Source organism: Capricornis sumatraensis, chromosome 9, assembly GCF_032405125.1.
Source record: "Capricornis sumatraensis isolate serow.1 chromosome 9, serow.2, whole genome shotgun sequence".
NCBI lineage: Eukaryota > Metazoa > Chordata > Mammalia > Artiodactyla > Bovidae > Capricornis > Capricornis sumatraensis.
In genome coordinates this window covers 7,324,308-7,348,035 of record NC_091077.1, presented here as the reverse complement: position 1 = coordinate 7,348,035, position 23,728 = coordinate 7,324,308, and the positions used below count along the sequence as shown (strand labels likewise).

Sequence of the window (23,728 nt, the reverse complement as noted above, 5' to 3'; positions counted from 1 at the left end):
TTCCATCTAATAATATCTTGTTTAAGCCATTGTTATTTTAGGTCTTGGATAAAACAGACCAATCTGTGTTCTAACTAGAAGATTAAAGCCCACAGCAGGAAAGCAGAGCTGGGAGAGAAAGTGGAATGAGTCCTGTAACACTCTTTGTACCTCTTGATCCAACTGTGCCTGAAGGTGGATACTTCTGAACATTTCAGTTTTATGAAGGCATTTTTTTTAATAAAAAAAAAATTCTTCCTTAAGCCTGTTTGAGTTTGGTTTCAGTCTTAGAATCTAGTGCATCTTGGCTGAGGCACTCTCCCTCCCACCTCAGGCTACTCACCTTTCACTGTGACCTTGTGTTCCCCAGTTCCTGGATGAGTGAAGAGTTCTACGTGGACGGAGACTTCACCCACAGGGTCTTCCACACCCGAGCCTGGGCGGGGCAGGGGAGAATGCTTGGCATGAGCTTCATTCTTTCCCACCCACCAGAAAGGACATGGACTGCCTCCCACCCACCATATGCTGGCGGCATCAGGTCATCAGCCATGACAGGTTGGCACTGAGGGCAGGCTGGGAAGATGGGTGCTCATAAGGAGGCTGGGAATCCTTGGCCTTTCACTATTTTGTGGTGTGATCTCAGGCACATCTCTTAACTGCTCTGAGCCTGATGTCCTCTTCTTCATTCCCTGTCATCAGACTCAGTCTTCATCGTTCACACCATCTTGGCAGCATCTGACACACCTGGCTTTCTGTGCCTCAGTTTCTCCTCTTGGCTGCAACAAGGCTACACGTTTCAAGTTCTCATCTTACAGTTGGTCTCTCCTTCTCCCTCTCTTTTTCCATTTCCCATTCCTCCGTTGACCTTCAAACTGTAGCGGCACCTATACCTCAGTCCTTAGCCCCTTTTTTGTTTTCACTTCCTCACTAAGTACTGATATGGTGGAAGATACTGCCAGGTCTGCCTTCAGAATACATCCAGACTCTGGCCCATCTCCACAGCCTCCATCCTGGTTCAGTCCCCATCAACCATGTGGCTCCGTCTCACACTTCGGGTATGGCTAAATGAACCACAGGTGCCCAATCAGAGCATTCTCCGGCCATGGCTGCAGTGATTGGCTCAGGAATGGTCATGTGACCGGAGCTCGGCCAACAGTTGTCGTCCCAGGGCCAACTAGGCCACTCTAAACTGTTGTAGTACGGTGTCTCCCGACACTTTCCACTCAGCTTCTTTCAGTACACAACCAGAGAAATCCTAAGTCAGACTGTATCCCTCCTCTGCTCAAAACCCTTCCAAGGCTCTCATTTCACTCTGAAATAATCAGAGTCCTTTCTGTGACCTGCAGTCACTCCTGATATATCCTCACTATTACCTCTCCTCACCTCCCTTCATTCTCATCCTCCTCTAACACTCTGTGACAACATGACCCAGAATTCTCAATTCTGCTGAAGTGACAGCTTGTAGAGATATTTTTTATTTTCTCTCCCATTCCTTTTCCAATGGACCATCTCAAGTTTCCACTGAGGCATGTCCCTACCTCACCTTAGACATTGTAGCTCCGTCTGGCACTTTAGGAATGACTAAATGAACCAGGGCTGCCCAATCAGAGCTGTCCCTGGCCATGGCTTCAGTGATTGGCTCAGGGATAGTCATGTGACCCAATCTGGGCCAATAGGAACTGGCCCCAGGACTTTTGTTGTAACTCTTAGGAGAGTCTGGTTAAGCTGCTCCAAGGCCCAGTGAGGGGAGAGCTCATCCCACAGAGGTCTCAACAGAGACCAATGACCAATGGCATTGTTGGAGACTCTAGATCCAGATGGCAAATCAATCCTTAGGCTTTCAGTTACAGGCTCACAAATTCTCTAGTCTGCCTGAATCAAGGTAAGGAACTTTTCAGTTTCAGCCATGACAAGCATCCTGATTGATTGATTCTGATGGGGATCATTGAATGAGCAGTTTAGAAGCTTCTGTCCCCAACCCTCCGTGACTCTTGGGAAGGGCATCCTGTGGGGCCTGGGGACCTGTGACCGCCAGCACCTCCACCAGGCCCCTCCCCTGCCCCTCAGGAAGCTTACCACGCCTGGAGCACCCCATGCATGGGGGGAGGAACAGGGGGAAAGTTGGGTGGGGTGGGGTAGGAGAATGGGTCAGTCCAAGGTTGATCAGGTTACCTGGCTCTGTGCGGTTAGTGACCAAGGCTCAGGGGGCAGAAGTCCCTCATTGCCCCAGTATTGGGGTGTGCACCCCCTCATCTTTGCCACCCACCCCAGGCTGCCTTCCTTGTCATCTCAGGCTCCCACCCCACTTCCCACAACCAGTCACATGCTCAGCCTCACCCCCCCCAACCCCCACCCCAGGCTGATGCTTCATAGCAAGCTCAATCCCGGCCAGACTGAGAGGTGCCAGGGGAGAGTCGGACAGTGGTGGGTGGGGTGAGGGGTCAGATCACGGCCAAAGCTAGTAAGAAGGGGGAGGGGGGCAGTGCTGGGCGCCCCCATCCCATGGTTTGCTGGCTCCAAGGGGAAGTGTCTTTCCAGGCCTCTCTGTGCTTGTCCCAACCCCACCCCCACTCCCCCAATCCCAGGCCCCCTTGAGGGGAAGGTTCCTTGGGCAAGGGGCTTAATCTCCTTTGAGACAGCTTCCTCATCTATGGAATAACGGATCACCCTGAGGGGCAACCTAAAGGAATGTCTTCTAGAATACTGAGAAATGGTTGGCACAAAGGTTAGCTCAGAGTTAGAGCCTGAAAAATGCTCGCTTTCTTTGCTCATAAAAGTGACATAAATAAAAATAACAATAATAATACAACTCACAATTGCTGCCAGCTAGTACATGTCAAGAACTGCTCTAAATTTAATTCATCTAGTGCTAAAAATAATCTTATGAATTAGGGTCCTTGACTGTTCTCATTTTACAGATGAGAAAACTGAGGCTCAAGGAGGCAGCCGGTTGCGGGAGGCGCCCACCCACGGAGTGGCACAGCTGGAATCTGAGATGGGCAAGCGCCTGTCTGGGGGACCCGGGATCTGGGTTAAGAGCAGCACCTAGGGAGAAACGGATTCCAACTCGAATCGCTACTCCTTCCCCACGTGGAACCAGCAAGCCGTCCTTCCCCCTGGTCCGCCTAGGCACCCCTGAAGCCAGTCGGGCCTGGGCGAGGCCCCGCAGGCCTGGGAGGCGGAAGGACGGGCCTTTTACTAGCCGGGCCAGGAGGGGTGCAGGCACCGGGCACCGGGCGCGGGCGGGCGGGCGGCGGAAGCACGTACCCTTCTCAGGATAAATGTCTTCACTAAGGGTAAACCTAGTCCCTTTTCCACCATGGACTAATCACGGGAGTGGGGAGGTGGAGAAAGGAGGGGAGGGAAGAGGGAGGGGAAAGACGAGCGAGCGAGAGAGAGGCGAGGATGGAGGGCGAGTGTGCGTGGCGAGGAGCAGGGTAGGCGCGGAGAGGGGGCGGCGAGTGAGAGGGAGGAGAAACAAGAGAGAGAGAAACGTCAGCTGCAGACGGACAGACAGACAGCCTCCCGCTCCGGGGGGACACCAGGAACACTACAAGCAGCAGCGTGGGCTGGGCACGAAGCTGAGCGCAGAGGCCCGACGCCCAGGGAGGGCCCTAAGCCCTGGGCTGACTCGGGGGGAAGGGGGCAGCTGGTGGCCGCAGGGTTTAGCTCCCCTCACCCCAGCCTCCTCTTCCACTGCCGGTACTAAGCCTGGGTTAGCGGCCAACCTTCTCGCCCGTGTCTGCACTCTTAGGGCCAATTTTGAAAAGGAGGGTCCCCAGGGAGGGGAACTAGGACCCTGGAGTCCTGCCCCCCAGCCCCAGCTGCTGTGTGCGAACTCAGAGATGGACAGGAGACAGAGGCAAGAGAAGAAAGAGAAAGAGAGAATTTGAGAAATAAGAACTCCCTCTCCGTCCGCCCCCTCCAGGTCGGCGTCCCTCCCATCTCTGGTGCAGTCACTTCTTAGCCCCCGACAGTACAGAGGTCCCTCCCAGGGTACTTTCAACCATTCTTCCAGAGGTCCCTCCCCCAGAACTGCCAATCATTCCTTGGCCACGTGATGTCAGAGATCCCGCCCCTGCCAGGGATGTCAATCACTGTCTCCGCCGTCACAAGCCCCTCCCCTAAAGCTATCAACCACTCTCTGGAACCAAGGAGTCGAGGTCCCGCCCCTAACAGCTGTCAATCACTCCTTGGTCCTTGCGGACAGAGGTCCCGCTCTACAGATTTCAATTACATCCTGACCCCCTGACGTCATGGGTTTTCCCAGGAGATGCATTCCCTCCTGGCCCATTGACGTCAGAGGTCCCGCTCCTACAAGCTGTAGATCATTCATTGGCCCGGTGACATCATGGAGCTCACGTGCGCCCCGGAGCTGATTCTTCCCGGGATCCTGTCGTCACAGAGGTGAGTCCAAGACAACCGCCACGCAGGGGCTTGGGGCTGGGTTGCCCCTAGGGAAGGCGGGATTTTCTTCGCGCTAACCAGCGGCTCCTTACCCTGGGCCGACTGCGTCTGCACGAATGTCTTGATGAGCAGGTCGGTGGCCTGCGTGTAGAGGGACAGGGCATAGCGCAGAGACTGCAGGTCTGGGCTCTTCTCCAGGAAAGTTTTCTTGAGGCCCACGCCACCTGCATGGAAGTATTGCTGTGGGGAGCAGGGTAGAGAGAGGTCAGGCTCAGACCTTCGACCTGCCTTTCGGGCTGGGCAGCCCCAACGCCCCTCCCCTACTCTGCTGCCCTCTTCAGTGATGGGTGGGTTGACAGGGAGGGTCTTCAGAACACCCAGGGCCCAGGACTTCCCTGGTGGTCCAGTGGCCAAGACCCTGCGCTCCCAATGCAAGGGGTGTGGTTTTAATCCCTGGTCAGGGCACTAGATCCTACATGCTGCAACTGAGAGTTCACTGCTGTAACTGAAGATCCCGCATGCTGCCCTGAAGATCTCAGAGCCCGTGAGCCGCAAGGAAGACCCAACACACCCAAATAAATAAATAAAAATAAATAAATATTCAAACAAACAAAAAAAAACAGGTCCTGCTACTCCCACCTTACCCTGCCCCAAACCCACAGGTGGGCTACCAGCACCCTCAATAACACCCATGTCTTGCACCCCCTCCCAGGCCCTTTGCAGCTCTAACCTGCAATCTCCTAACCTTCTTTCCCAAAGTCTTCTCTCACCTCAGGGCCTTTGCACTTTCTCTGTTTGCTGGTGAGAAGGTCCTCCCAGTCCCCACCCCTAATTTTCCATTTTGCCATGGCTGGCTCCCTGTCTTTCTTTAAGTTTTCAAAGGGTTTTCCTTAACCACCCCTCCTTAATATGTCGCCAACCATATTTTGCTGTAATTCTCCATTTCAACAAAACATTTCCTTCTACAAGAGTAGTCTTCACACTTTTTATTTCATGGAAACCACAGCTCCCTTTCATGTCTCCATGTTCTTGGAAGGGCTGGTTCCCTGCCTAAGAATGCTCTCTTTGTTTTGCCTTGTGAATTTCTATTCCTCAAACTCCACCTCCCATGTGCTGTCTTCCAGAAAGCCCTCCATGGACTCTCCCATCCTTTCCAAAACCCTGTCCTGACCCAGCAGAGCTGGGGATGTCCACAGGGGTCTGCCCTCAGCCAGCTGGGAACTGACAAAGAAAGGTGATCAGGGAGTGTTTATAAATGGAATGGATTAAAGTGGGTTGCAGCCTAGATTCATATCCACACTAGCCACATCCTCTGCTTGCCCCACCTGGGATGGGCAGGGGAGGGGCCTCTCACCTTGATAGTGTCCAGGGCCAGCTCAACAACTGCACACTGCTTTGGGGTCAAGCTCTTGGCTTCTTCTCGTACCATGTGGTCCTGGATGGATGAAGAGAGGGGCCAGGTGGGCAGTGCAAACTCTTCCCTGGAGATCTGCCTATGTATGGGTCTCATCTTCACTAAACTCCAAGGAGTTGGACAAGTGGGTCTTTCATCACTGTGCTCTCAGTGCCTAGCATGTGGCTGACACATGATACGTGCTCAATAAACATTTGCTGAATAATTATTTTCCTCTTGATCAAGCTGTATCTGAAGCTGAACCTTACAATACACTGAGCAAATAAATTGTGCTTAAGCCATTCTGAATAGGGTTTCTGTCCTTTGAGCCTGCAAAGCATGCCACTAGTCTCAGACCTCTTCCCCAGGAAGCCCCCCACCCCTGGCCTCACCTTAAGTTTAGATAGCTGACCCAGCTCCTTGGCTGCATTGAAGATCATCTGGGTTCCCTGTGGGTAATAACCGACATAACCCCGGTGAGGGTGGGGCCCTCCTGCCCAGTGCCCAAGCCCCTACTGACACCCTAGCCCTGGACGCCACCTTGGTTCTTGTCCAAAGGCTCTGGACAACCTTGTTCCCAGGTTGCGCCCTGGGGACAGACGTTTGGAACCCCCAGAAAGTGCTGAGGAGATGGTGACCTTGTCCCCAGAAATCTCAGTCCTGTGGGGGGCACTACCCATCCTCCCACCCCCACCACGGCCCCAGGTTTATGGCACAGAGAAGGAAACAGGGCGGCGGGAGGGCAACTTGATGTTTTTGGGTATGAGTGGGACTTGCCAGCCCTGGGCCACGGAGCCTTGAGGAAACCACAGGACGGACTCTAGTGAAACCTACCACCCACCATGGGCCCGCTCCCTCTGTGGGAAAACTTCCCCAGTAATCAGAGGGGGTGGGTAGGGGAATGTTAACCTGAACTTTTAAAGAAAGAATCCTCCCCCTTAACACCCACCTCTGGACCCATCTCCCATTCCTCCCCAAAACAGACATCAGCAAGATGACATCCTGGTTATGGCTCCGATGGGCCAGGTGGGCCTGGGTTCAAATCCCAGCTCTGCTGTGTGGTCCTGGGCAAGTCATTGAACCTCTCTGAGCCTCAGTTTTCCCATCTCCGATGGAGGAAATCCTATTCCATTTGTGGCTTAGCTGGGACTAAACATGTCTTTGTTCAGTGTTCACAGTTATTACTACTCGGTTATCAAGGTCATGGGCAGCGCTAGGGGAGACGGGGCCCTGGCCTGGAAGCTATATATCCTGCCTCTCACCCCCCATCATGATGCCGAGTGAACTGAGACACGTCTCAAGCCCTCTCTGGGCCTCAGTTTCCTCTCCTGGCCGCTAGGGGCACCTACACTAGCTTAGGGGATGGTGGTGGGTGGAGCTGAGTATCATTGAGGTTAGAGTCCTGGGGTGGCCTGGGAGTCCTGGGCAAGGCTAAGCAGGGAGGAGGGCCATTTTCAGCTGGGATATTTGGAATCACACTGATGCTTTTCCAAGCTGGCCAGTGGGATCCAGTCACCCCGCCGCTAGTGGTATCAGCATTATCATCCTGGCTGTAGCTACTCTTTTTAGTCCTTGTCTGTGATTCCCCGAGGCTGTCACAAGGCACAGTTACTCAGGAGCCCAGGCTGGGCCTCGGTTTCCCCTGCCACACCCTCCTCCCCACTTGCCACCCACCCCTGCCACCCCTCACGAGCAAGCCAGACAGACAGAGGAAGAAGAGACCGACAGACAGGGTCACAGTACACCCCCAGACGGCACGGATCACAGAAGTGGAAAGAGGCATGGGTGGGGTTGGGGGGCAAGGGGTGAGGGTGGGAGCCAGACAGACAGTGAGAGGCCGGTCTTACATCTGAGTGGCTTGGCAATTTCACCCTGCCCTGTGGAGAGAATCAGGTGAGGGTCAGAGTTTGGGTTGCTGCTGAGAAGATATTCAGTGGGGTTTCCTGCCCCCCTCATCACACAGCCCACAAGCTCCCTCCCAGGTTCTGGGTCCAATGCTGGACCCCCTCCCCAGCTAGGCACCTCCCCTCAGCTCCTGGTGGGGATTCAGGGTCAGACTCTGAACTGCCAGGAGACTAGAATCAGCCTGGGGACAGGTACCCAATCCCACAGTCAGCCTGCCCCAATATGGGATGGCTTGGGGAGGGGGGGAAAAAAGAGACAGAGCTTGGGGTCTCTCCTTCCTCAACTCCCAAGGCCTTACCCCAGCAGGCCTGACTCTAAAAGAAACATACTAACACAAGTATCACAAGTTCACACAAAACACAGACACACACCCAGGCATATCCACGGGTATGAAAGTTTACGTACACACACACCTGGATCAACGTGCAAAGATACATACACATGCAGAACTCAAGAGCTAAAATACACACATGTACTACTAAACACTTGCCCACGTGTGTACAATCACACACATAAACCCACACATTCTCCACCCCCACAGGGATGTACATACATGCACAGAGTGCCTGAATATACTGAACACATATGCCCTCCAAAGGGCTGGGTGGGTGAGTTGGAAGCCCTACAACCTCTCTTCATGAAGTGGAGACACACCTTGTGTGCACAGAGGCATGATAGCTCCTGTATGAGTGCACAGCAAGGGAAACTATTCATGTATTACCACAGCTCCCATCTCCTTACAACAAACACCCATTAGAATGAACAAAACATGTCTCAGTCCAGGGCAGTCCAGTGTCTGGGCCGTTCCAGAGGCCAAAGAATTTCAGCTGAGCCCAGGACTGGGGTTAGCCCTTTGGACACTGTTGTGAGAGGACAGGGGCTGTGTGTGCACACACACACGCGCTCCAAGCCGTGTCCCTGGGGATCCACTTTGTTTCTGACTCCTAGTTTTGTGGGACTCGGTTAGGGAGCCCACCTCCTACCCATGAACCCCCAGCTGGCCTCCCTGCCCATGCAAATGGACACACACACACACACGCGCAGCCACAGCAGAGTCTGGGCCTCAGCACAGGCGAGGCCCTCATTACCTTTTCTAATCCCTTGCCATGCTTTCTCAAGAGGGTGCCCTGCAGAGACAATGTCACAGGGTGATCAGCCTAGCAAGCTGTGTGGGGTGGGAACCCAGGGTGAGAAAACACACTCATGGGGATAGGAAGTAAAGGGCATCTTCACTGCACAGTGGGCTGATGACAGAGTTGCTGGGGGATAATGTGTGTGCCTTAATGACTGACTCAAAAGGTGTGAGAGCCAGAGAGGCAGGGAAGAGAAAGAGAAGGAGAAATAGAAATACAGAGCCAGAGAGAGAGAGAAGTCACTGCCAAAATATAATCCATTTATATTTACTGTATATATGAGGCTCTTGGTTTTTGAGTCAACAGGAAAGTAAATGGCTCCATGTTCAGACAGACCTGAATTTGAATCCTGGCATATATTTGCTATGTGGTTTTAACCAGGTGACTCTTCCTCTCTGAGCCTCAACTTTCCTCATCTGTAAAATGGAATAATATCTATCTCACTCAAACACGTGTCATGAAGGTGAGCTGAAACAATAGCCGTGAGGTCTGGAATACAGGAAATCCTCAACACATGTATATTCCCTTAGCTCTCTACCCGCAGACACACTGTCTGCAGTTGGATAGGCTGCCACCGCGTGGTTACAGTCAGACTGCAGCCACAAGAAGTGAGATAAGCCTGAGCAAGTTTTCGACAAAACTTTGAACTTTGTAAGAGCCTTGTCTTGCCCAAAAAGAGGACTCCAGAGTGGTTCTAACTGATCTCTGCCCTTTTATGTGTCTACACACTACCACCACCACCAATAATATTAGCTCTAACGTAGCGAGCTCTGCTTCAGTCACTGAGTTGAGCACTTGAACACATCATCCTACTTGGTTCTGAAAACAACACTCAGAGAGCTGCTACAATTAACCTCTTTCCCCGCCCCCCCGCCCCCCAGACAAGGAGATGGAGGTTGGGAGGTGAAGTGACTGCCCAAGGTCACAGAGAAAACGGCTGGGCTGAGATTTGATGCCAAGTCTGCCTGACACCAAGGAGTCACAACATTGTCCCCACCTGGGTGCCTGTCTGGGATTCCTGTGTGTTAGCACGTGTGCCCGGAGTCGGGTGGGCAGCGGTGATGGTGTGGTCTGCCTGATCAGCTAGCTTTGGGAACCGGGGTGGTGAGGGTGTAGTTCGTACAGTTACTAACAGTTCAGAGTGGAAAAGGGAGGTCAGAGAAGTTCCATTGACTTTGAACATTCTTTTAGCTTCAGGGAGAGACCCAGATATCCTGGTGGCGGCTCAGCATGGCAGTAAGGGTGAATTCTAACTAAATCGTGTGAGCGGATGTGAAGGTGGTGGACCCGGGTTTTGGAAGGCGGAAGGCCCCGCCTCCGTACCTCTAATTGGGCGGGGTGGGGCGTGGCCTCCCTCCCTCCCGGCCCCTCCCCTCCCCATGCCCCGCCCCAGACAGACACAGGCACATCTAGGCGGAAGGTGGGACAGTGGGTGGGGGGCCAGTAGGTGAGGAGGGGGCGCTGGGGGCGGGGTGCAGCCACGCGGTGGGCCGAGTCCAGACACAGAGCGGACGGACAGACAGACGGACAGAGGGGCCTCTACTTACGATCATCTGTCAGCCGTGATGGGGGCGGGGCGGTGGGGGAGGGGGGAATAAGTCACCGTGAGTCTCCCGGAAAAGCCAGGGAGGGGGCGGAGACGGCACCAAAGGGCTGACCCCGTGTCCCAGCCCAGCCCAGTCCAGGGGAGGAGGGGGGCGGGCGGGCAGCTAGAGGTCCCCAGCTTTCCCCACCATCACTGCCTCTCGGTTGCCCCCGCCGCCCCTCCCAAGCCTCCCTCATCCACCCAGAAACTTCCTCCCGCTCTAAGCTGTGCCGTTAACCACATGCCCTCACTGTCCTTAGGCCCTGACACCTCCCCAGGGGAAGCCACACCCAGCCACACTCCTCTGAAGATGACAATCCCTCCACCCCTACCCAGCAGCCTGACTGATCACTATCCCTGGGCTGTGCCCAGGAGAGTCCCAGAAGCACGGTCCCGGTCTCCAGATGACCATGGACCTCTGCTTGACCTCTGTTAACTTCCGTGCTCTCTATAACCTCTGGTTGACCTCCTGGAACTCTGTTCTATTGGCCTCTGAGCTTTGAAATCTGGGTATCTCCTTTACTTGCCTCGTGACCTCCACAGCCCTCTGATGAACCACTGACCCCTATAACCTCTGTGACCCATGGATGGCCTGATGCCCAAGCTGATCTATTTTCTGGGTAATCTCTGACCTTTAAATAATCACTTGTTCCTCCTATGACCCCATATCCCCTAGACTTGACCTCTCTGACCCTTAAATGACCCCTGAATGACCTTTTGACCCTTTTATGACTTTTCACCCATGTGTGACCTCTCTGATTTCTGAAAGGTCCCACTGACCTTCTGGTGGACCCTCAAATGGCCCTTGTGCCTGGATGACCTCTAAGCCCCCAGTGCCTTTGACATCAAGCTCTCTGGGCTCTCACAGAGGAGGTGGCCCAGGTGTCCCCTCTGGCCCCCTGCAGGCCTCACCGTCTGGTCAGTGAGGGGTGGCAGGACGATGGTCTTCTCCATGGTGTTCATGACCAGCTTCCATAACTCCTTCAGCACCCGCTTCAGCACCGTCTTCTCACAGATTTTGGCAAAGAGAGTCAGGCTGGGGGCAAGGGATAGGTCTGAGAAAGGGCCTAGATGGTCCCAAGCTGAGGAACCCCTTCCTCTCACTACATGGGCAAGGTGGGAAGGCGTGCCATGGACATGCAAGAGGGTCTGATGGGGTTACAGTGTGTGATGCACAGGGGGAAGAGTGAATGACAGCTGGACAGATCAGCAGCAGCGAGACTGGGAAGGAGCCTCAAAATCTAGGAGGCAGGCCTGGGCCTTAGCATGAGGGCAATGGGGGAGCTGTGGAGTGTTCAAGAGAGAGAGCCAGAGTTTTCTATCTGAACGAATAGAGTGGGGGATGAACTAGAACAGGAAGGTGGGAGACAAGGGGCTATGATGGGGCTGGGGCTCAGGAGAAGAAGGGAATGCTAGGGAAGGGGACAACCTTGAGAGGGAAAACGACAGAGTTCACGACTGGCTATATGGGGTTGACAGAGGGCAATCCATCATGATCCTTCCAACAACTTAGCCACCCTCCACCAAATCATCCTTCCCCCAACCCTAATGCTTCCTCTATCAAGTTTTTGAAAAAAAAAATGAAGTGAAAGTGAAATGACTCAATGGACATGAATTTGTGCAAACTCCGGGAGATGGTAAAGGACAGGGAGGCCTGGCATGCTGCAGTCCATGAGGTCGCGAAGAGTTGGACATGACTTAGTGACTGAACAACAGCAAGCATCACTTTTCCCTACCTCCCCGCTTTCCTTTCTTCCATCCTCCCACCCATACATCCAAATACCTATCCTCCAAACAGTTATTCATCCATCCAAATATTTACCCAGCTCTCCGTCTTTTCCATCTATCCATCCACCCTTTTATCCATATACTCTCCATACAACTTTCTAAGCATTTTTCTTTTAATCTACTCATCCATCCACCCACCCATCCCTCATGTCTTTTACCATCCCTTCATCCATACAAATATTGACCCACTGATCCTTCCAATCATTAACCCATTAACCCAATCTTTCCATCTCTTCATGCCTCTGCTCATCCGCCCGTCCAAACCATTCAACCACCGCCCAGCAAGCATGCCCTGAGTATCCTCTCCAGGCCAGCCCCAAGGTTAATGAGGCCCCACTCGAGAACCCTCCCTGTGGCCCCAGGCCACCCAGCCTGGCTCACTTGCTATCCAGCAGGTCCATGATGGGTTGTAGCACATTGTCAGCATCCTGGGCCACGCTGCTGCAGGCACTGGCTGGCACATTGCCTGTGCCTTTCACCTGGCTGAGGATGTCACCCATCTGCTTGACACAGTCTTCAATGTGCGGCTGGAAGCTGGGGACACAGAGAGGAGGACCTCAGATTAGACTTTCCTGGCCTCTGGAAGAAGGGCAGGATGAGGCTGATCGGTGGACCTTTTATCACCAGCATCAGAGAGCCACAGCATGTAACAGGAGTGGGGTTTAATAGCAGAATTGGGCATCAGGCTAAGATATTTACTTGTGTTGTGTATTTCATCACATGGTCCTACTCAGGTACTACTGTTAATCATCTTTACCATCTGAGCTTCCCTGGTGGCTCAGACAGTAAAGAATCTGCTCGCGATACAGGAGACCTGGGTTCAATTCCTTGGTCAGGAAGAGCCCCTAGAGAAGGGAATGGCAACCCACTCCAGTATTCCTGCCTGGAGAATTCCGTGGACAGAGGAGCCTGGTGGGCTACAGTCCATGGGGTCACAAAGAGTCAGACACGACTGAGTGATCAACACTTTCACATTGTTATCATCATCCCCACTTTATAGATGGGTAAACTGACATTCAGAGAAATTAAACAACTCACCCAAGGCCACACAGTAGTAAGCAGGGAATCTAGGCTTGAACTCAGCTTTGTATAGCTCCTAAGGGCCTGAGGTCTTCGCCACTACATCTGCTGAGTCTCCAGATGCCCCAGGCTGGGGGCTGTCCCCTCCCTTCTGCTCCCAGCTCTGGAGATGCCCCCACCTGGTAGCAAACACCCGGCTGAGCTCATCCAAGACGTTGTTGAGTTTCACCTGTAGCTCCTTCAAGATGTCACTGGCCTCGGCATCCAGCTGAGGGGGGAGAAGGAACATCAGGTCAGGCTCATAGGGCATCCACATGGATGGGGCATTTTCCCATCCAATTCAGGGGAAAGGAGCTAGAGAGGAAACTGAGGCTCAGACAGTTAAGCTGCTTGTTTGGGTCTGATGAAGTCCCTGAGCTGGAATTCATCAGGTACGAACTCTGGGGCCTGTGGGGACATGGGGACGATAGTGACCCCGCCCAGACCCTGGCTCACCTCCTTCCCTCCCATGGCTTCGAACATCTTCTCCAGCTGAACTCTCAGCTGCTGAGTGTTGTTCATGAGGATGCAGGGCTGCAGATGGGAAAAGAGGAGGGAGTCAGGGCTCAGGAGCTCCCCCCAGGGCCTCCCCCACCCTGCCATGGCCAGGGACCTCAGATGGTTACAGGGTCTGTGTCTGGAGGAAGCTGGGGTCCCATAAGGTCATCTGAGCATGGAAGACAGCATTTGGGATCAGGTCCCCAGGAGTCCTGGGGGAATCTCTAGAGATGAAGATGGGGAAGGAGAACCTCCCCTCTGGGTAGGCCGGACCTGGAGAGTCCAGAAGGGCTGGACCTCTGGGAGTAGCAGAAAGGGGAGCTCCTGTCACACACCAGCATTCTTCTACATGGGCTCAAAACTTTGTAAGCTCACATACATACTTCATTCACAACAACCAGACGATGGCACATTGAAGAGTGTCCCCTCCCCTGCAGATCCCCCTGGACTCACACAGCCAGCCACAGAGACACGCACACACAGTCGGACATACATGCAGACACAGGTATCAGAGCCCGGGGAAGGATGCTCTGGGGGTACAGAATGGGGTTGGGGGAAAGAGGACAGGGCCCCCGCAGGTCACCACTTTCTCCTTCTCCTTGGAGCAGTAGGAAGCGAAGTCCTTGGAGATGATGTCTGCATACTGGAGGAGCACATTACTGATGGTCTGGGGGGAACACAGAGGGTGGGTGAGACAAGGGGCTGGCCTTAGATGGGCCCAGCAAGAACCATGAGTGAGATCAGGGATGAACCTGAATCCCTACTAGCACCCAAGACGGACCACCAGGCTGGGCGAATTCTCCACCCAGGATGACCATCATGACGAAGGGGAGACATCACCAATGAAGATGATTGTTTCACACAGACACAGCTCCTCTTCAGAGCAACCCAACAGTCATATTAACCCAACCCCAAGCACAAGCATAACTCAGTCCCAAATTGAATCCCAATTCCTATCTACAATCCTCAACTTTACCCCAGGTTAAAGTCAATCCAACTGAACTTCAACCCCAGGTCAATGGCCCCAACCTTCAAACTCACCTCAACACCTGCTCACATTCTATATAAAGCCCAGTACTCACTCCAAACTCAATGTTTGATTGAGTCCCAGTCCTAATAGTAACCCCAAAACTAACCCAAATCTCAATCTCACCCCTAACCCTGACCCCAGGTCCGAATTCATCTCCAACATTAACTATGACCCTGACCTCAACCCCAACCTCAAACTCTCAACCCAAACCCTGATCCCAACTTCAACTTCAATCTCAATGACCTCAACCCTAATCTCAACCCAACCTCCAACCTCGAATCCCAACCCCAAACTCCAACCATAACTCCAACGTCTATGGCATGACCAATCCCAACACGGGCATCAACCCCTACCTTAATACCAGTGATTTCAACAACCCCAACCTTGACCTCAATCCCACCTCAACACCAACCCCAACTTTGACCCTATTCCATCCCCCACCTGGACCCCATCCACACCCCCAACCTTGGCAAAGCGCCTCATGTAGTGCCCCACAATCTGGGGGTCAGGACACTCGAGTTTCTTGATGATCTCAAAGCTCTGGTTGAGCTGGGAGAAGACATCCACCACGGAGCAGGAGAACAGGGCATGCTCTGAGGTCTGCTGGAACTGCACCGGAAGGGAGAATGGAGGGAGGAGAGAGGTCAGAGCCAGACAGTCTCCGCAGTCCAACCCTCCTGCTTTACAGGGAGAACCAGAATGCCCTGGGATGACAGTGAGATGGAGAGTGGGCAAGGTGAACTCAGAGCCAGGGCTCAGAGGTGGACGCAGGGGGATGGGTCAGGCTTGATAACCTCTCATTCATTTGACAGAGGAACAAAAGACCCATCAACACTGTGAACAAGACAGCGATGGACACGTTTTCCAGAGACTGGCCTCATCCCAAGGGCAGTTTTGCCCCCAGATTGGATCTCAATGGACCCCAGAAGTCGTGAGGCCACTGTGGGCAGACTGGAAGCTTGGTGGTGGATCACTTTTCTTACCCCATCCTTCTTGTCTCTCTCCAGGGCTCCATGCAAGAAATCTCGGGACACTTCCTCATTCTCGTCCAGCCACTGGATGACAAAGGGCTCAAACCACCTGGAATGGACAGCCAAGATGGGGCCCTACCATCTCTTGTCTCCCTAATCCTCTGCTCAGACTCACCTATGGCCTGGGTGGCCACTCCCCAGCTCCCCTCCTACTTCACCCTTGAAATGGCCTGAATGACCATTGTCAGAGCAAGGCCCAGACATGAGGATCCTGGTGGGTAAACTGCCTTTGGGCAAGTGGGTTTATTCTCTGAGATCCTGATACAGCACACAGTAGGTCCTGGTAAATAGTGACCATCCCACTCTCCAACACAGCCCAAGAGTCAAACGTCCCGAGGTCAAATCCTGGCTCTGTCACTAACTGGGCATCACCTTGGGCAAATCTTTCGGTATTTTATCCTCTACTTTTTAATCCACAAAGTAGAAATGACAAGACTCCTATCTCATAGAATTGGCGAAGGGATTAAAGGAGAAAGGACAAGTGGGACTGCTCAGCATGGTTCCTGGATCTTCTGATCATTAACTGTCTGGCTAGAGAAGTCCATAGTTCAACAGCTGAGAATGGAGAACACTGGGATTGTACCCCACCTGTGCCCCCCTGATGCCCAGGAAGCTCTGAGGAGGTCAACTCTCCTGCCTGGGACCTCAGTCTCGCTGTCTGATGCCCAGGGAACTCGGAGGACGTCAACCCTCCCATCTGGGACTTCAGTCTAGCTGTCAGCACTACAGTTCTGGCTTGGGCTCAGGACAGGGGACTTACGCAGGATACTCGGGCACTCGGTCCTTAAAGGCAGGCAGCTCAGCCACATACTCATTGTAGAGCCATTTGACCTTGAAGTGGAGGTTCATGTAGTCGGCACTCTTGCACAGGCGATGCTTATCGTGCTCTGGTGGGGAAAGCAAGGGGGCAACTTAGCCGGAGGTGTCTACCACTCTCTGCTTTGGCAGTGCCCACTCAGGCCATCACTGAGGTCAGACCTCCAATACAAGGGACCAGGGAACTCACAACCTTAGGGGGGACACTGAGGCACAGCTGACCGCTGCTTCCAGGCTGGGAGATGTGGGGGTGGGGGGCACTCACCCTCCATTGCATACTTCATATCCTGGGCAAACAGATTCCACATCACTTCAGCGCTGATTTTACCCACGTTCAGCTCCTGGGGAAACCTAGTGAAGGTCATGAAGTATGAAACCTTGGCAGACAGAAGCAGACAGGCTGCTTGGCCTTCCCAGTCCTACAGGGTAGTGTGGGACAGGCAAGGGGTCTGGATTCAAGTTCACGCATAGCCACTGACTTGCTAAGTGACTCTGCACTGAGGCCTGCTTCTCTCTGAGCCTCCACCTACCCATCCCTCCATCCATTCGTTATCCCACTCATCCATCCGTCTACCCATCCATTCACCCACCCATCTGTCTCTTCACCCATCCCCCCATCTCACCACCCATCTATTCCTGCATTCATTCCTTTACTCACCCAACCGTCCGTCCACCAATCTATTCATCCATCCACCTATTAATCCATCTGCTTATCCATCCAGCCATCTGTCTGTCCACCCATCCATCCATCCACCTGTCTATATATCCGTCTGTTCATCTATCCATCTCCATTCACCTGTCCATACATCCCTTCATCTGTCCACCCTTTGGTCCATTCATCCAAAATCCCTGCTCTTAACTTAATATTTGAGTAACCAAGAGATGCTGGCACTCCAGAGTCAGGAGCCCTTCTAGCATTCACCTCAGGGAGCAAGAAAACACTATAGCTCACTCAGTTAACACAGATGAAAATTCTACAGACGTGTAAAGCCACAAACCAAAACTGCGCACACATTCATACATAATTACCCAATTCACATCACATATTAAAGTATACAGCTGTACACAAATAACAACTAAACCCACGGACCACAACTATACACAAAATTACATTCACATACGTAAGAGATAATGCAATGTACATGCAAAAGATTTAGCAGCGTATAACACACAGGGAATACTCGAGCAACACTACTGTTATTTATGAACCTCCAGACACATAAAATTATATATACATGTACACACTGTTACGTACATCAACACATAGAAAATACATGTCTGACTAGACCAGTGGTTGTGTACATACGCACAATTCTGTGTGCAAATTACGCTGTATTTCATCCATGCACAACTGCACGCACAGCTGCCCCCATATACACATTTCGTATATAATTAGATAGGGTTGCCTTTACACACAGGACACAAAATCGTGACACACACTCGTGATGACCTCCAGGTAATTAATTACACAGACACAGAACTCACTGGTTGAGGCAGGGAGTGTACGAATTTTTGTCTTCCTCAATGATGGACACTATGAGGGTGATCAGCTTGGACCAGAAGTCGAGGTTCTTGATGCTGGGGCCCTGTTCCTCTGGGGGAACTTCCCCCTTCTTGGCCTGGAAAGAGAACAGTGGGGATGTTGGTCACAAAGGGTTCAGGGGTAGGCAGCTCAGACAGTTCATTATTGAGGGGCAGGAGGTTAGGGAGGAAGGGCCCAATTAACATGTGTATGATTCAGGTGGGAGGTCTTCTTGAAAAGGAATTAAACTCATGTAAACTGGCCTCCATGGACATGAGTTTGAGCAAACTCTGGAAGACAGTGGAGGACGGGGAAGCCTGGCATGCAGCAGCCCATGGGGTCAAAAAGAGTCAAACACGACTTAGCGACTGAACAACAAGGATAAAACAGGCCCCGAGAGAGCTCATGTCCACACAGCTCACGAAGCTTAATCAGACTCATAAAAACAAGTGGAACTGAATTTAGCTGAACAAACTCAAGCCCACTAAACCGAACAGAATCAAAACAAATGCAAATCAGGGCTACTCAGCTTAACAGATGGCAGTTCTCAGAGTTAATTCAGTGGGACAGGGCCAATTACGCCGAATGAACAGAATTAAACTTAACAGGATTGAATTAAACTCAGATTAATCCAATTGGATTGAACCTAACCAATGTGCCCAAGATCAACACCAATCTAAATCAAAATAATGGAAATACATCAACTTGAACTCAATCCAACCTAAAGTAATCTAATTCAGTTCAACCCAAGTCAACCCAACCCAACTTCACCTACTTATCTCAGCCTAACATACTCAGGCCAACTCAATCCAACTTTGGTCAGTCAATGGAAATGAGAATATTGGTAGTTAAACTCAACTGAAATAAGTCCAACTCAACTGAACTCAACTATACCTAATCCAACAGTCAAGCTCATCCTAACTCAAGCCAATTCAACCCAGTCAAGAACAATTTCAAATAAACTAAATGGAAATGAATAAATTTTCACTCAACTCAGTCCAACTTGGTGATGCTCACTTAATTAGCCTAGAGCAATTTTAACTTAAGTCAAGTGAATAGAAATAAACAGACCTAAACTGATTATTATATTAATAATTGAACTAAACCAAACTCAGTTTAATCTGCTTCATCCCAACCCAGTTAAGAGCTACTTGATTTCAACTCTAGACATCTGAATGTAAATAAACAGAATAAAAGAAAATTGAGCTGAATTCAGCTTATGTGTTATCTCTTATCAGAAGCCCAAGCTAATGCAAGGGCTCAGCTCCCACAGCCTCTTGTGATTTCTCCATCCCAGTGCTAATAACTCCGGTTGTAAATTTCCAATTTATACACTTTTCCCCCAATACAGTATAAACTCCTTGACCGCATTGACAATCCTGGGATATTATATGTGTAAACAATGTGTTGAAAGATCTCAAATAAATAAATAAATACTCAAATAAATTGAGTTCAAGACTGAACTGAAGAAATTCAATTCAACTCAACATTTCTTGAACAGGGACTCTACTGCAGGCACACTGTACTATGCCAGACTCAACTAAGTTTGTGCTCAGATGCTTCAGTCTTATTGGGTTCTTTGTGATCCCATGGACTGTAGCCTGCCAGGCTCCTCTGTCCATGGGATTTCCCAGGTCAGAATACTGGAGTGGTTCGCCATTTCCTCCTCCAGGGGATCTTCCCAACCCAGGGTTTGAACTTTTGACTCCTGCTTGACAGGCAGATTCTTTACCACTGAGCTACCTGGGAAGCCCCTAAAACCAAACTGACTGAGCTCCTACTGTGTACCAGATGCTAAGTACTTAACTATACGTTATCTAAAGCTTGCATCTCATTGAATTTCCTCCTCAATCCTGAGGTGTGGGTTTATGACTCCATTTTATAGGGGAAGATACGGAGGTTGAGAAGAGTTAAATCACTTGGGAAGTAAGACTCAGACCAGGGTCTAGTTAGAGCCCCCTGGTCCCTTCTGCCTCATCCGGGGTCCTCACCGGGTCAGTCTGGTACTCTCGACTGTACAGTTCATGACAATTGTTGAAGATGTACTCATAAGTAGAGTTGAGGCAGGCTTTCACACAGTCCTTCACCACCTGGCTGGCTCGGGGTGGGCTCTGGAGTTCTTGTACCTGGAGGGAGGAAGGGAGAAGGGCATGGTTGTGCAAAACTGGGGACAGGAGGTACCCAGAAAGTTGCTACAGGTGGATCTGTGTTTAAGGAAATGACGTCGGAATACGAAAGCACAGGGTCACTGAGAAAGGGCCCTGCTTTCCAGACAAAATGTTACTTATTTAGGACCTAAGAGTCCTGGAGTATCCTTCTCAGAGAGCTAATGGAACTAGGTCCCCTTACCTACCTTCATCCGAAAGAAGGTGATGCTGGTGAGGAGGTCCACAGTGGATTTGAGGTCCTGGAGTCTCTCTGGGCTGCTGGCTGGGAAGTTATTCTATGGGAGGGAGGTGGGGTTATGGAAGAAGGCTAGGGGTTGATGGGAGATCGTGTTTTAGGGGAGACACAAGAGCCTCCAAGTTTCAAGAGGTGTGTTAGAGGCAACTGAGAACATCTTGAAGTATCTGGGGGTATCTTCTTGGATGTACTAAACGTGCTGAGCAGGTGCTGCCCACAAACGTGCACGTGTGTTGGAGGAACACATTCCACATGTTAAGACGGGTTCTCCGATATACATGCTTGCTGGTAGCAGTCCCCTTCAGGCACACACATGCATGTGCTGAGTGAACCGTCATGCGTGCACGTCTCACCCGATACATGGAGAGGTCAATCCGCAGGGAGTTATGCAGCTGGTCCAGGAGCTTCACAAAGCGCTCTTTCTGAGGAGGTAGAGGCGGAGGAGGAGGTTGGGCGAAAGCAGGGACTTGGGGATCAAGCGCACCAGCCAAAGTTGGAGACATACTGGCTAAGAGGTTGGTAAACACTACACACACCCCATCTACTGTTGAACTGACCCCTCATAACACCCATTTCCATTCAACACAGGGGCAAAATTAGGCTCAGAGAGGGGAACTGAATGGTGCAAAGTCACACAGCAAGTGAGGTCCAGACTGGGGATCTGGGAGTCACATGAGGTCTGACCAGCACAGGGTCAAGCTCTCCCTTATCTCTAGGCCTCTGCTCCTGGAACTGACCCCAAAGTTGGAGGCGGCGAAGCGGTCGGAGGCAGACACGTTGGTGGAGGCGGTGGTGTGAGCATAATAGGCGTTGATGTTGGCAAGCAGGGTGCTCATGACAGCAGGCACCCCAGGACACATGTACTTGGACGAGAGGCAGGCAAAGTGGCTGGTAGGAGGGAATGGGAAGCACTGGGTCTGGTGTCCAGACCCCAGAATGCCTCTAAGACAGCCCCCCAACCCATCAAACCATACCCTTACCCTCTGCTTGATTCTGCCTTGTGAGTTCTCTGAATTGCCCTATCTCTGTCTCCATCTCCAGCTCTCATCCTTGTCACTCAGGTTCCCAACAATGACACTTCCCTAGCCTCCAGGAAAATTACAGAACCCCGACCACACTCATCTTCTCTCTGGATTCCCCTCCCAAGAGCCCCTTCCACCCCAGATCTGCCAGTATCCTCTTGGCAACCACCCCTCCCCCCCAGTTTCCTGCACCTCACGTCCACCCCAGCCTGCAGCCTTACGTCATGGCTTGGTAGATGGACTCGACGCCGTAGCGCATGGCAAATTCATCTACAATCTCCTGCGCTGTCTCATCATAGTAAACTTTCCAGGCGTCATCACCTTTGGCATCTGGGATCTTCACGACCCCATTGTTCTGCACGTCTGTCACGAAGTGGAACAGGTTCTGCCACCACAAGGGAGAAGGTGTCATCGAGAGTATAAAGGGGACACAAAGGGCCAGAGATCCCAGGTAGAGGGCAGCTTACCTCATTCACTGATCTGTTTACTCACTAATTCATTCATCTCTTTGGTCCATCCACCACCCATCCATCCATCCATCCATCCATCCAACTACCCCAAATTTCAGTTATCCCTCATCCATCCTTCCAACAGTTCAACTACACACCCATCCATCTCTACGTCTGTCCATCCACCCATCTACCCACCTATCCATCTCGCTATCCATCTATTCATTTACTCATCAATACAACTGCCCCAAAACCCACCTGTTCACTTATCCACTCTTTCAAAAATTCAACCACACATCCATCCATCCCATAGATTTACCCACAACTTCACTGTCCATCCAATAATTCATCCTTCTACCCATCAGCCATCAATCCACCCATCTATCACCCACCTGTCTGTGCATCTACACATCCACTCACCTACTCCAAAATTCTCCCATCCACACATCTATACTTCCAGTAGTTGAACCACACATGCGTCCACCCACCCTTCCTTCCATCCATTTATCTATCCACTCACCTACCTACCCACATTCCAACAACCCCAAATTCACCTATCTACACAAACTTCCCTCTAACTAATTCAACCACACATCCTTCTATCCCATCTAACTACCCACAGCTTAATCTCTCCATTTAATAATTTATCAACCCATTCAACCACCCATCACCCATCTATCCACCCATCAAGTTATTCATCCATCCATCTTTCCATCCATTATCTATCTGTCCATCCATCTACTCACCCATCTATCTATCCAACTATCTCCAGTTCACCAATTCAACTCATCTGTACTTCCAACAATTCAACCACACATCCATCCACCCATCCTTTCATCTTTTCACACACTTTTTATCCATCCACTCAGCACTCCTTCATCCATTCAACCAACAAACTGAGTTCTCTCCAGGAACCCCCCGGCAGTTAGAAGAGACGAACGTTGGCACAAAGAACCTAACTGTGAGTGTTCAGGGCTGAGACAGATGGAAGACCTGGAGTTTGCTGGTGGGAGTCCATTCCCCTTCCCAGAGGAGGGGGGCCTGCAGATGGAACTTGATTGATGGGGAGGAGTTTTTGGAGCAGAAAGAATGGCATGGGGGACAGTCTCAGAGGCCCAGAGGAGTGTGGATGGTGTGGTCAGAAAGAGGAAGAAGAAGCTGGGGCAGGTAGGAGTGGTGAGTGGACGGAACGTGGGGGATGAAGGTGGACTTCAAAGGCAAGGTGGAGGAGCGGGCCTCACCTCGTGCAAACAGGTGTACTGGACGTGGTACGGAGCCACCTTCTCTTCGCCTTTGATCTCCACACTGATGTGCAGCCGGATGGCCCCCGACACAGCAGATTTATCAGTCCGCTTGTCTGCGGAGCAGAGATGATGGCCGTGTCAGAACTTCCCCATATAGCCCCGGGCTACTTTCACATGTCATAACTGCAGGCCTCCCAGACTCCTTGACAAGGCCTAGGAGTTTCTCCTTAGATTGGCTCCCTAGACTTGTGTCTCTCCCATTAGACTAGAATTCTTAAGCCCTGTGTCTGCCTTCTAACTAGGATCCCAGATCCCTCTCCCAGATTAAATGCCTTGGTTTGCGTCTCCTTCTTTAATACTCAGAGCCTTGCTTCTTCCCGAGGCTGAGCTCTCAGACTCTGTCTTCCTCATCAGATCAAGCTCCCCAGCATCTGCTTGACTGATTCTCTTAGACAGGATTCCTG

At 51.6% G+C, this 23,728-nt stretch overlaps 1 protein-coding gene across 1 annotated transcript in view; it reads right to left on the bottom strand.

Annotated features, from left to right (window-relative positions):
• Positions 1–23,728, bottom strand: part of UNC13A (unc-13 homolog A) — a 74,590-nt gene that overhangs the window by 2,749 nt on the left and 48,113 nt on the right. The window contains exons 20-43 of the mRNA XM_068980053.1: positions 23,262–23,377; positions 21,793–21,956; positions 21,287–21,437; positions 20,903–20,971; positions 20,500–20,589; positions 20,138–20,272; positions 18,110–18,243; positions 16,890–16,975; positions 16,569–16,695; positions 15,761–15,857; positions 15,243–15,386; positions 14,331–14,414; positions 13,706–13,783; positions 13,390–13,478; positions 12,572–12,724; positions 11,315–11,438; positions 10,365–10,370; positions 8,773–8,811; positions 7,627–7,656; positions 6,172–6,228; positions 5,741–5,821; positions 4,479–4,626; positions 3,247–3,303; positions 323–415 (exon numbers count right to left, since the gene is read on the bottom strand). Of these exons, the coding sequence (XP_068836154.1) occupies positions 323–415; positions 3,247–3,303; positions 4,479–4,626; positions 5,741–5,821; positions 6,172–6,228; positions 7,627–7,656; positions 8,773–8,811; positions 10,365–10,370; positions 11,315–11,438; positions 12,572–12,724; positions 13,390–13,478; positions 13,706–13,783; positions 14,331–14,414; positions 15,243–15,386; positions 15,761–15,857; positions 16,569–16,695; positions 16,890–16,975; positions 18,110–18,243; positions 20,138–20,272; positions 20,500–20,589; positions 20,903–20,971; positions 21,287–21,437; positions 21,793–21,956; positions 23,262–23,377 (2,352 nt within the window). The remainder of the gene's footprint in view (positions 1–322; positions 416–3,246; positions 3,304–4,478; positions 4,627–5,740; positions 5,822–6,171; positions 6,229–7,626; positions 7,657–8,772; positions 8,812–10,364; positions 10,371–11,314; positions 11,439–12,571; positions 12,725–13,389; positions 13,479–13,705; positions 13,784–14,330; positions 14,415–15,242; positions 15,387–15,760; positions 15,858–16,568; positions 16,696–16,889; positions 16,976–18,109; positions 18,244–20,137; positions 20,273–20,499; positions 20,590–20,902; positions 20,972–21,286; positions 21,438–21,792; positions 21,957–23,261; positions 23,378–23,728) is intronic.